The sequence below is a fragment of the Gopherus evgoodei genome, chromosome 4, assembly GCF_007399415.2.
Source record: "Gopherus evgoodei ecotype Sinaloan lineage chromosome 4, rGopEvg1_v1.p, whole genome shotgun sequence".
Classification (NCBI taxonomy): Eukaryota; Metazoa; Chordata; order Testudines; family Testudinidae; genus Gopherus; species Gopherus evgoodei.
The window spans coordinates 88241547-88254817 of NC_044325.1; the positions used below are offsets into that span (position 1 = coordinate 88241547).

Here is a 13271-nt window from a genome sequence, read left to right on the forward strand (position 1 = left end):
GTGCATTTCCAAAGCCGAGCAAACTGTTCCGGAATAAAATTACCTCTATTCCAGTACAAAGTGTCCAGATGTGGAGCTACACCACCATTAACCACTTCATCAGTTTCCCCCTGCAGACAAGCCCTCAGTCTAGAATGATTACGGGCATCATTCCATTGGCCCTGGATCTCTGTTCTGCAGCTGTCACCCACCCTAGAGTCACCCAGGCTTAGGTTCTGCAGGCACCAGTCCATATGCTACAGACACTGCCCAGCAGGCGCTGAAGTCCCTATTCTATGGGCTTGTCTAGGCAATACCCCTGGGCAGTGAGATCGCTGATCCAAGGGGTCTTTTAAGCTCTAGAGGCTCTCGCTCCCCCACACGGGCTGCAGTGCCTATGCTCTACGGGACAAAACCTACCCACTATGGACTCCCCCAGAGGGGCAGGCGCTTATATAGGTGCCACTTTTCAGAGCCCCGTCCCTGGGCAGGCCGCGGAGCGCCCCAGGATCTCCGTGCCTCAGCGGGACCCCTCTGCGAGGTACCAGCCCGTGGCACCATGCCCGAGGCTCTCCCGGCCCCACTCACCGTCCTGGACGGTGCAGGAGGCCGCGGGATCGGGGCAGTCGCCGGCCCCGAAGGTTCCCCTGGGCGGGCAGCCGCGGCCCGCTGTCCGGGCAGGCAGCAGGGGCTCCTTCTCGGCGCCGGCTTCCTCCTCCATGGACAGCGGCGGCGCCAGGCGCTCCCCTGTAGCAGGTCCCAGTCGCGGCCGCCCGGCTCACACGGGAAGGAAGGCAGCCGCCCGCACTCCGCCTGGGGCTCTGCCCCGGGAGAGCCGGCTCCGCCCGCTACACGTGACCCGGCAGCCAGCGGGAGGAGGATCCGCCTGACCCCGGCCCGGCCGCCCCATGGGGCGCTGCAGCGCAGCGGACGGGCGCTCGAGGGGGACTCGCAGGGACTAGGATATGGGATAGCCAGGGGCTTCAGTGTGCGACGGGCTGGTACTCCGAGGGCTCCTGGGTGCAGTGGAGTTCAGGATCTGCCAGTGGAAGCGGGAGATAGTAGGGGCTGGGTCTCGTGGCTGCTGTGACGCCCTGGAGCCCCTCTTCCTGGCTGGCTAACTCACAGCTTTGTCAGCGTGATCGCTGCTGTACCAGGCTTTCTCCTTCAGCTGGTGCAGGGAAGTCAGGACATAGGTGATACACAACTTTCATTTCTCCGCGGGAGAGTATCCCACAGTCACTCCTGCTGCCTTGGTTCACACTGAGCAGAACTATAAGTCTCACTGAAGGGCTGGAGCCTACATTGCCAACACAGCATCATGATTGTTGTCTGCAAAGCACTATTGTAACAGCTGCACAAGACAGCAAATCAGGACCCAGTTTTTTAAAAAATCTGCTTAACTGGACAGTACAGATCAATTACCTGGCCTGATCCTGGAGTAGTTCTGCTGCCACTGGGCTCTCCAAACCACTGTATAGCTAGACAGCATAGTACTTCATTTGCAGTAAATATGGTCCAGATCAGAGGTTGGCAACCTTTCATTTATTCACTCTAATTTAAGGTTTTGCATGTCAGTAATACATTTTAATATTTTTTGAAGGTCTCTGTCTATAATATATAATTAAAATATTGGTGTATGTAAAGTAAATAAGGTTTTTAAAATGTTTAAGAAGCTTCATGTAAAATTACATTCAAATGCAGAGCCCCCCGGACCGGTGGCAAAGACCTGGGCAGTGTGAGTGCCACTGAAAATCAGCTCACGTGCCTCCTTTGGCACGCGTGCCATAGGTTGCCTTCCCCTGGCCCAGATCCTCAAAGGTATTTTGGGTCCATTGGAGAGTTAGGTGCCTAAATATTTGAGGATCTGGACCTATGTGAAAGCCTTTGGCTAATACTTGACACATGGCATTAGGCCAGCTTCTTTAGAGTAGAATCCAATAACATGAGGTAAGAGTGGGCTTACTGTACACTGAGTGACCACAGATATAATTAAGAACCTCATTTATTAACTGTCATATCATCCATAACATTTTTCCAGAGGACTGAGCACTGGATTAGGAATTGGAAAGTCCTGTCTCTGCCACCTACTCACTGTATAGCCTTGGCCAAGTCTTTTCACCTTCTGTCTCAATTTGTACTGTCTCAAATGAAGATATGACTACTTATGCACTCTCTTCAGAGGAGTGTTCTGAGAATTAGTGACAGCTGATTGTGTGCAGTGCTTTGAACATATAAAGCACAATATAGATTATTATTTGTATTACAGTATCACCCACAATTCCCAATCAGGATCAGGACCAGAGTACTGTATAAACACTTAGGATGACGCAGTCCCTGCCCTGAAGAGTGTATGCTCATTATTATAAATAAATGTTTTGAAGCATGTATTGTACTTACCTGCAACATTGTTTTTAGAAACAATTAATTTATGGAAGCCAAGGAGTTCACTGGAAATTGCACTTTCCATCAAAACTTCTCTTCGTTTTCAAAGAAGCAGTGTATTTTCCGCCAGACTGTGTGATTCAGAATAATTAAACCTTCCATTCTCACACCTTATCCACAGGTTGCATCAGATTTCCCTTCTATTGTATGCCTTTAAAGTTCTAGATGACTTTGTAGGATTATAGTTTTTTGTTGTAATTCTTTACAATGCAGTTTCAACTACAGGTGCAGTTTGGAAAGGGTAAAATATAGTGAGAAATATAGTCAAATTATTAATGGGCAATATGACCAGTGTAATTAAATTAACAGTATGTCTCATCTGAACAAGGTTCTATGCGTTTCTAGTTCTTATAGACTTTACAATGTATCTCCAAGACTTAAAACAGAGATTGAGAGACTTTAATTTGTAGAAATATAGGTAATTTTGTAATATAAAAGGATTGAGAAATCAGCAAAGAACTGATTTTACATTTAAGAGAAATCTTCCAGCTATACGAGAACGTTGGGGGAAATTACTACATATAGCCATTCTGGCCATGATATTTTTAAGGTGGAATGTTAGCATAAATCTGTGTAGTCACAGCTGATGGTCAATTTATTTTACAACCTGCCCGTTTTTCTAAATCTGTATGCCCTCCTCTCTTTAGTGATGGGGGAAGAAGAGGGTTTTTCATAAGGCCTGTATTAGGTGATATTTTTCCTTTTGTCACTTGATTCATATTCAGATGTCTACTATGGTAAGCAAAGATGACAGATGCATCAGTTAGAGGAATGCTCTTCTGACTGATTTAGGGGGAATTCTTGAATACTTCTCATGGTTCAGTATCTTCCCATTGTGATTTAAATTGGTTTGATAATTATTAATGTTTGCAGTGTTGTAATCATGTTGGTCCCAGGATCATAGAGCAACAAGGTGAGTGAGGTAGTATCTTTAATTGAACCAAGTTCTCATCATGAAAGAGAAAAGCTTGTGAGCTTATACAGAGCTGTTCAGATCTGGGAAAGGTACAGAGTGTCACAGCTAAATAAATGAAGTAGACATTTAACACCCCTGCAGTAGCAGTCCTATTTCACCTTGAATGGTCTATTCTCTTATGCTTAACAATCTGTTCCACCTTGTATTTAGCTATGTGTACACTGCAATTAAATACTTGTGTCAGGTCCATGTCAGCTGACTTAGGCTGCGGGCCTGTAAAATTTCAGTGTAGGCGTGGGCTGGAGCCCAGGCAATAAGATCCTCATGGCTCTAGTCTGCAATTTTATAGCTCTGCAACCTGAATCAGCTGACACGAGTCAGGCATGGATGTTTTACTGCAGTGAAGACATACCCAGAGTGCTTAGCTCTTCCTAATTGGCTTTTGAAAAATGCAGTGTTAAAAATATTCTTCCACTGAAATGAACTGATGGTCTGAGATCATCGTTAGTGGACAGGTACTACTATTGTAATTGGTACTGGGGCTGGCAGTTTCAGCTCAGTCTCAATGCCTGTGTAGTCCTTGCTATCTCCCTACCCTTGAAAGCAGTTCTATCAGGACAGAATTGAGGTTGCAGAGCAGTAAGGGAAAGGTTGCAATGTCACTATGTGCTGTACTTATTCAGTAGAACAACTTCAGTCTCTAGCCTCACCTTGCCACTATTTTTCATCATCTCAAAGGTTCACTTTAAATTGTTTGGGATGGTTTATTTGTTTTAACAAAGAAAAACTTTTCCACTGTTTAAATGACTTTTCAATTTTTAAAGCCTACTTTGATATGTAGGACAGCCTCAAAAAACATTAAGTCAAAATCCTACTGTGAGAAAGCTTTTTCACACCCAATGGTACACATATGGCTATTTGTGTGGGAGCATCATTGAACTGTCAATATATTTTTGAGATGTAATTATTTCCCTGATTTTGTTTTTAAAATGTAAGTTACTGCCTATGAAAAAAACCACTTTCCAAAACTGACTGAAATTTGTGTAATAATCATTTAGGCAATTTTCTTTTTAAGATTAAGCAATAAATGATATGATGTATTACTGAATAACAGTTCAACTATAGGGCATGTTGGGCAACAAAGATCTTTTCTATTGTACAAGTCAGTGTTCCAACTGCAAAATATTAATAGTTAGAAACACTAACTTTTCAGAAGTATATTATCCATCTTAATGAAAGCTAGGCCTGAACCAAACCTTGCTGTGTGCTTAGGATCTGAACTCGTATGTCCATTTTTCACATCACCTGTTCTTATAATGGGACAGCCAAAATCCTTGATCTGAACACAGTCCCAAACTCAAAAATTAAAGTAGACCAGTGTACCTCAATATCCCACCCAGTGTGCTGGTTTCTAACAGCCATTGGTTTGATGCTCCAGTCATTACTCAGGTTCAGAGTCTCATTAACTTCAATAAGTAACCACAACCCTGCCCCAGGCATTCTACTAGGTTTGTTCTGTGTACCCAGCCTCAGCAATGATCACTTATGAGTCCAAGAGGAGACTAGAGAGAAAAGGACTTACCAAAGGAGACGGTTTGCAAGAGCAAACAGGCAGGGAAGATAAAACTGCAGACAGAACCAATTAGTCTGAACACTCAATTACTAAACACCCAATGGTGATAATAGGATTGTGACATCTAAGGTGAGTTGCCAACTCTCCCCCTTTTCTCTCCACCACAATCAGCTCAGAACAAGTCCAAGCCAGCCAGAACTTGAATTCAACTATTAGAAATGAGGACATGGTGCTAACATGCCATTTATTTAAAAAAAAAATTAGTACTAAGACACCTATGGAATTTTGAAGGTGTTATCTTGCTCTGTTTAATATGACATTTCAACAGGGGGAAAATGAGTTGGTATATTTTGGCAATAGAAACACAGCATTAGCTCCCACTGATTATGGGCCAGAACTGGCTCTCATTAGGTTTTTCCATTGACTTCCAAGGGAGCAGCAGCAGGCTTAACACTTTTCTTCACCTGTTTCTTAAACACTGGAAATAACTACGTGACATTCCCTTTGGTGAGTTACTGATAGAGTGATCATGATTAACTTGGCATTTGCCAACAGCTGACCACAGTTATTTCCCTTTACAAGAGAGGGGGAAATGGTGGTATGGCTAATAGCACTGCGGGCTAACTGTTGGTAAATGCTGAATTAAGGGTGTTGTCTGCTATAAGGGCAACACTGAGAGAACTTCAAAAACAAATGTTAAAATGATACATTTGATTGGTTCAACCAGCATGTGACAGTGGTGTGGTAGGAAATGGTCATTTACAGTGTTAGTGCCACAATGGAAACACAAGAACAGTCTGACAGATTCATTTTAATTGTTAAGTGTTTAAAATGCTCAATAATATAGGAGTAGCAGCAGAAAGTCTACCTGCCGAGATATAATTATGTGATTCTGGCTGTTCTCACTTTCTCTTTTGTAAATTGGAAACACACTGAGGACCCCCGCAACCAACAGCCCTTCATTGCTCCTTTTCTCCTATGATTGTCAAAAGAGGTAGGAAGCAATAGCTTTAGCAAAACAGTGAAAGGAGAAGAGCTCTCATTTCTGACTGAGATTCCAGACCATATGAAGAATTAAAAACAAAATCTACCTTTTCTAAATTCTGCTGCTTCTGGCTCACAGAGCATCAATTGTTGTGCTTGCAGAGGCAGCTGCATCCAACCTAGGTTTCTCCCCTAGTGGGAGAGTAGGTGGCAGTAGTGGTCACCCTCATGTCCCAACCTGATACCAAATGGCAGGACTATCTACCATCTGTGGAGGGTGAGGAACTCCTGTGGGCCAGCCTCTATTCCACCCTGGTCCCATGGGGATATTGATTGGTGGCTCCTCCATGGAACCATGAGCATGGGCATGTACCTGGCACAGTTTGCCTCTGTCCTTGACACCTGCCCCTTTTGCAATGTGAGGGAGAATCTGGCACTTACTTATCTTGAATGTGCCAGGTTGCAACCCCTATTCTGGCTCCTCCAGAACCTCCTGTTGAGGTTCTGGCTGCACTTTTCCCTACTTCTGTTTATATTTGCATGCTCTGTCTGTGGCCCCACAAAGTCACGAGACCTCCTCGTCAACCTTCTCCTGGAACTGGAAGAGGACACTAGATGATGGGGTGCATGCAACTGTGTGCAACTGTGTAGCCTATTTCTGCTCCTCTGTGGTCTCATGCATCCAGGCAGAGTTCCTCTGAGCAGCGTCCACCGGTTCCCTAGACAGCTTTGAGGAGCAGTGGGCACTCTCCAGGGTTCTCTGCTTGGTGTCCCCCTCTGGATCCCTGGTTTTGAACCTGTGACCTTCACTCCTGACCCTGTTATTCATTCATTGTCCCCTGTATTCAGTTGGTTCCCAGGTCCAGTGGTCCTTCCTGCAAGGCTGGGGAAGGAGCCTTTAGATGTGGGTGGGCTTGTGCCCACTCACCTCCCAGGATTCCAATAAGGCCACCTGAGTCTGAAGGGGGAAGTCAGCTTTAGACTCCAACCAGGACTTTATGGGACCCTTGCCAAAAGGCTGACCAGCCTGTTGCCTTCATGAATGGCTCCACGCTCTTCTGGTCTGCAGGAAACAGGGAATGGTGGGAAACTTGCCCTGTGTCCATCCACCACCTTGCCTGCAGTCTATTTCAATAGCAGAAATCCAGGCATGATTTAGGGCATCATATGTAACTTCAGTGAATGTAAGTAAGAAGTGGCTAAATGTTACGGCAACAGATGAAAAGGGAAACATGACTAACTCTTGCCTTCATTCCCTTTGTATCTGTCTACAACTGAAGACACATTTGTGAGATGGTGAAGCTTAAAATAAGTGAAGAGCAAGAGGTGGGTGGGTAAGGCAGCCTTACTGAATGCTAAGGGAAAGCTGGTTTTATAACCATCTCTCCTATGCTCACTCTGTCTCCAAGTGTTTTACAGAGTAGAGAGCTCAGTTTCATTAACATAGTGACTACACAGGCAAGTAAAAGCAGCCATTATTCACTTACTGATGACAGTGCATGCTCTTAGACAATAGCACCAGGTTAAGTAGGAACAGAAATGTTAGCCAGAATACCAGACTTATCCCCATCTCCTTTCAAAAAAGTGCCAGACACTGAGGGAACATTTTACACGTCATGTATACCAAAGTTTTCTTTATAAATCATAAAGAAGAAAAAAAGGGCACATGCTCAGTTTTGTCTGCAGGTCACCTTTAAATAATGTTTTACAGATAATAGTAAAAGTACCTTTTATCTGAGGATCTCAGAGCGCATTCAGCATTATATCAACTAGGCAGGATCCCTATTTTAGGAATGAGGAAACAAACTCACAGAGATTAAAGTGAATTTCAAAAGTTACACAGCAAGTAGATGGCAGAGCCAGAAACAGACCTTAGGAGTGCTGATCTGGGCCACATTAGAAACTACTCATGTATGTAAAATTTGGCCCATGCTCAAATACCTTGTTAAATTAGAATCTTACTCTGCTGCTCCAATCACTAAACCAGATGAGTTAGTCAATTATATGTAAATAAAAAATATGTTAAGAACAGAGCCAATTAGCATTATAAAAATGTGAATTTATTACACAATAAAATGAAAATTTAGTTTTTTTCACAACAACACGTGCCAGAGACTATAAAGATTTTTGCTTTCAGTTCAATATGTTAGATAAAAATCACATGCAGACCATTCATTAGGCCCAGTCAAATTTTATATGGGCACACACATTTTCACACAAAAGCACTGACCCAGGTTTCTGTGATTGGAGGGATCATATCACTTGTTATTTCCAAGTACTCAGACAATCTTTAGGTATATGTGAAAATATTAATGAATCATGAATGATTAATTATCCAAAAATTAAAACCCCAAAGTCCAATCTTTATTTTTACATTTTAAATTTCAGCCATGATCGTGTGAAGTATGTGACCAATCACACACCATGAATAACAAACAGTGAACAGCTAAAACAAATCATTCAGAATCATGAATAATACAGCTTGAAACTTACTTGTCCAAACTAATTTGGGTTTGATTAATTACAGATATAACTGGTAACAAAAAGATAAACCAGCTCTATAGTCTGTTCAGACACTGGAACCATGCTGATCTTCAGAATATACTCTATCCTTGAATGTTGTGTTTGTAGACCCACTATTAAGTCAGTAGTATAAGAACGGAGAGTGGTCAGTCCACATCTTCAGGTAGAGGCTTCCCTTCCTTACTTTCTAGATTGGAAACCTGTAAGTAAACAAGGTACAGAGGTAAAAACAAATTTGCATTTAATTTCTGCTATTAATTTTAGATTCACACAAGGAATTGGGGTAGGGAACAATGAACTGAGGAACAATAAGCTATAGGCCAGATTTTCAGCTGTGTCCAATAAGCACTGGAAACAGCAGAGAAAGGTGTATGCAAAGGATTTGCAACCACCCTCAGTCCCTGATCCTTCCGACAGGTTCAGTGTCAGCCCCAGGGGAGGCTCAGGCACCAGCGCACCACGCATGTGCCTGGGGCGGCAAGCTGTGAGGGCAGCAGTCAGACTGCCTTTGGTGGCATGCCTGTGGGAGATCCGCCGGTCCCGTGGCTTCGGCAGCAATTCGGCGGCGGGTACGCCGAAGGCATGGGACTGGCGGACCTCCCGCTGGTGTGCCACTGAAAGCCTCCTGACTGCTGTGCTTGGGGCAGCAAAATACACAGAGTCGCCCCCGGTCAGCCTATGCCCCAATCACCTCACAGCTGCTGTAAATTATGCCAGCTGCTCAAGGCCCCAGGGGGCCATTTTGGAAGCCAGGTAGTAGTAGAGTGCAGAAGAGCTCGTGCCATGGAGGGTGGCATCAGAGCTGCACCACCTGGGAATTCCCTCACACTGGTAGATCTACCAGGGCAACAGCCCCTTTGTGCTGGAGGATGAAATGAGCCATAACTGCAGGTCTGGCAAATCTGAATAAAACCATTGTCTCAAGCTGTAGCCAATTAACATCTTATCTCTGGGCTTTGTGCTACAAATACAGGAACACAACAGTCAACACGTGACACTGTCCTGGAGGATGATTCTCTTAGGAATTACAAGTGTGTGACCTGTGATGGCAGAATTTCCAAGCCAAGGGAAACCCTTAGTGCACTCATTTCCCAAAATAGACCAGTCTTGTCCTGTAGTATTATAAGAGGTCCTGTGATGATCTGCCCCACACTTGGCTCTAAGGGGTTAATACAGCCCTAGGGAGGCTGCACCAGAGGCAGCCAATCAGAGAAGGGCTAAATGGAGCAGCCAATCAGGGCCAAGCAGGCCCATATAAAAAGGGAACTGCAGGGCACAGAAAGGTAGTTCTCTGCGGGGAGCCCAGGGAGGAGGGACTGTGTCCCTAGAGGGCTGAGAGAACTGCCAGCACCCTAGACACGGCAGTGCTGCTAGCAGGGGTTGGGGGAGCGAGAGACAGCTCCTGGGTGGGTGCTGGGGTTTGCAGGTGGACAGTCTGAGGCAAGGATAAAGAGGATACTGTGGCCACGAGGAAGTGGCCAGACAATATACTACAGTAGCCACTAAGGGAAGTGTCTGAACAGCAGATTGCAGGTCCCCCAGAATGGGGGAGTACAGCATAGCCAGAGGGCTGTGTTGCTGAAGAGGACACCGTAGTCCTTGGAGAGACGTAGGTCCTAGAACAGGAGTGATGGTGGCGAGGCACCACCAGAGGAGGGCGTACTGGTGAACAGAGCTAATCCCCACAACAGCCAGCAGGAAGCACCACAGTGCAGAGTGAACCCTGTAACATGCCCTTATTTTTGAGTCTCGTGAAAAACTTTCTGGAACAGTTACCAGCACAGGCTGCTGCTATAACCTACTGGATAAGCCAAAACTTAAGGAATGGATTCTTTTTTTTTTAAACTGGCCCCCCCTTTGCACACAGTTTGCAATGGCAAATACCTGCAGGCACAAGTAATATCACAGGGAAGCATATGCCAATACACTGGGTCATTACAAGTCTAAGTGATATTCACTGTGCCCATAAATATTTATAGGCACAAAAAGAGAGGCCAGATTTTTACAGTCTGATCCTACAAAAATATCCAATCCAGCTCCCACTGAAGCCAAAAGGAGTTTTGCCCTATGCTTTAATGGGAAAAGGCCCAAAATTATGAGTTGTGGGGTGGGGCTAAAAAGGGAATACATCATATGGTACCTTTTATTCTAGGTTTCCAGGGAGTCAGATACTATTACAGCATGCCTGACATTTCAGAGAGGTGGGAATTAATATTTTATTGCGTACGTAAACATAGTCTTAAAAGCAACTGAAATGTAAAATCTTTGGCAGTGAAAATGCCGATGTGTTAAAATTCCTCAGCCAAGCACTTTTATGGTAAAAGAAAATGTATTGAAATAATGTTAAGGTTGTGACTGAAGCCCACAAAAAGCCAAGTAACTCATAGTTACAGCTACCACTTAATCCTCTACACACCTCACCGTGTCAGTCTAAAAACAGTTGCTATATCCAGGCATACAAGGTCAAATAAATCCTGGTGTAACTCCATTGACTTCAAGGTTCAAAGAGGGGATTGCTGTAAAGGCAGATGGGCAGACACCTACACTCTGAATTTCCCAGCTCTTATTGAATTTGTCACACCATTTTAGGTCCCATCCTGCAAACAGGTCCGTGTAGATAGACTTCTGTTACTGTGTGCTGGTCTGTTGCTCTGAATGGGCAGGGAGTTCATAAGCATAGATCAGTGGTCCCCAAACTTTTCAAGGTTGTGTCCCCCCTTAACCCTGTCTCTCCCACCCCTGGGAACTGTGGCAAGGGACACGGCCCTGGGGTGGGGGTGGGGACACTCAGACTGAGGTTAAACGGAGCCCAGGCCAGACCATATTTTGTGCTGGGGCTGTGCTGGAGCAGAGCTGGATGAAGAGCAGGACTGGGTGGCACTCCCTCCCTGCCCTTCTGTGGAGGCTGAGCCGGGCCCGCCACACTCCCCTAAATGTTCCTCCGCACCCCTGTTAAAGTAACAGTTAAAAAGTTACTATGCTCTCCTAAGAGTTAGATCATAGGAATCTCGTCTCTGTAGATATACTGGATCTGAGCTTATCGTATCACAAATGATTTAAAATAAACCTAGAGAAGAAGTGAACTATGCTTACCTGTTTATCTATAGACCTGAACTGCCAGGACCAGGTGGAGTTGTAAAGGAAAGGTCTCAGGTCAAATCGGTTGTCCTCAGGACTGTAGTTTTCCGCATGATAGGCAGGTGTGAGGGTGGTCATTTTATGTCTGTTAATTGAGTACATCCTGAAAAAATGCTTAACCTTGGATGCCACCTGGTGTACAAAACACATAGTTTCAGGTCAACTGAAATTTCTCAGAACTTAAACACAATTCTAGACGAGCAAGTTACTCTGGAGAGGGATAATTCACAAATCCAAATTTATATGTATTAGTTACCACTACTAATGTACTTAACACAGAGGAAGCTAGCTATGTAATATGCATTTAAAGTATCAGAATACACAAAAGTGTCACAATGAAACATCTGTACTATTTTCCTATAAATGTTTTTTATAAGGGAGAAGACGGATATCCCAGGGGTTAGGGCACTGGGCTGGGTGAGAGACCCAAATTTTATTCCCTGCTCTGCCACAGATTTCCTGTGTGACCTTGGGCAAGTCACTTAGCTTCTCTGTGCCTCAGCTTTCCATCTATAAAATGGGAATAATAGAACTTCCCTTCCTCACAGAGGTCCAAGAAAGGGCACTGCTGGGATAAAAGCAAGTACCCATTGAAATGTCATGGAAATGACACCTCTCCAACCAACTCTGTCACAGGATATGTGGACATGGATTTCTTTTAGGTGTTTTGAAAATCAAGAGCCACCTTCTCTCCTGCAATATATTCACGGCACACCCATTAACTTCATGGGGATTGGGCGCATATAAGAGAAGGCAGAATTTGGCCAGGCATGTATAGATCTAAAAATAAACAGTTCCCTTCAGAATACCTAACTATTGATCTAACAGTCTGCAGTATAGACAGAAGTCCAGAATCACTCTAGGATCTGTGCCAGATTGTACTAGCAGAGAAAGGTTTTCTGAGAAGCAGAAAACAGCAAAACGTAACACAGACAGTGGGCAGTATGTGATCAGTGTCAGCTGTCAGGTTTCCACAGAGAGATTTCTCTTGAAATTTGGTCTTTTCTTCTTTAACCTCTCTAAGGTATTTCTAAATACAAGAGACTGATTAAGCTGTTCCTCTTAAGTTATGAAAACTACTATGAAAATCTTTTTCAGAGAGCAAATTCTGTTAAATACAAGATTTTTTAAATTTTTACCTCTCTTGGGGTACAGATCTCCTTCCACATATTGATCAGCTTACAAAACATGCTGTAAGGTCCAGCCTTGGCCATCTTCCTTAGTTTGCCATAGACTGAGAGCTCTGTGTATGTCATCCCCATATCTTCCTGAAATATCATACACAAAAAGGGCACTGAAAATGTATAACATGAGTCAGAATGTATTATTTTATAGGGGACAGTAATAAATTCAGTTAATCAGAGAAATACTAAATAGAAAATTCATCTCCATTGAAAATAAGGACTGCAATGAAATTTCAGAATTTTTTTATGGGAATATATTGCATCTAGCTAGCAAGAGAATTTCTTGAATAAAAAGGATTTTTCCTTCTGTGGTACTTGAACACAGGCTTCAAGTACCACAGAAGCAAGATAAACTTAGATGTTGGCCTTCTGCTTGAAGACAAGAAGCTAAATTCTGCCCTGATTTACCCTCCACTTTCCTAGAAACACACTACAGTTCCCTAGAATTTAGACCAGCCTAGATTTCAGGGGCGTTCTGTAGGTTTGAACAGTGATCTCATATCCAGCTAAATAAAGAAAATGAAGAAAC

The 13271-nt window shown here is 44.0% G+C and overlaps 2 protein-coding genes across 13 annotated transcripts in view; both read right to left on the reverse strand.

The window, feature by feature from the left end:
* Positions 1-786, reverse strand: part of TPCN2 (two pore segment channel 2) — a 67102-nt gene extending 66316 nt beyond the window's left edge. For 4 of the 6 annotated variants that reach the window (XM_030560124.1, XM_030560125.1, XM_030560120.1 and 1 more), the window contains exon 1: positions 568-786. In XM_030560124.1, the coding sequence (XP_030415984.1) occupies positions 568-700 (133 nt within the window). In that variant the 5' untranslated portion in view covers positions 701-786. The remainder of the gene's footprint in view (positions 1-567) is intronic. The other 2 variants (XM_030560127.1, XM_030560122.1) reach the window with 2 other exon arrangements.
* A 7442-nt stretch (positions 787-8228) lies between these two features.
* Positions 8229-13271, reverse strand: part of NADSYN1 (NAD synthetase 1) — a 31121-nt gene continuing 26078 nt past the window's right edge. For 3 of the 7 annotated variants that reach the window (XM_030560128.1, XM_030560129.1, XM_030560132.1), the window contains 3 exons: positions 12698-12852; positions 11514-11690; positions 8229-8620 (listed from right to left, as the gene is read on the reverse strand). In XM_030560128.1, coding sequence (XP_030415988.1) covers positions 8567-8620; positions 11514-11690; positions 12698-12852 — 386 coding nt within the window. In that variant the 3' untranslated portion in view covers positions 8229-8566. Of the gene's footprint in view, positions 8621-11513; positions 11691-12697; positions 12853-13271 lie in introns of those variants that run through there. The other 4 variants (XM_030560130.1, XM_030560131.1, XM_030560133.1 and 1 more) reach the window with 3 other exon arrangements.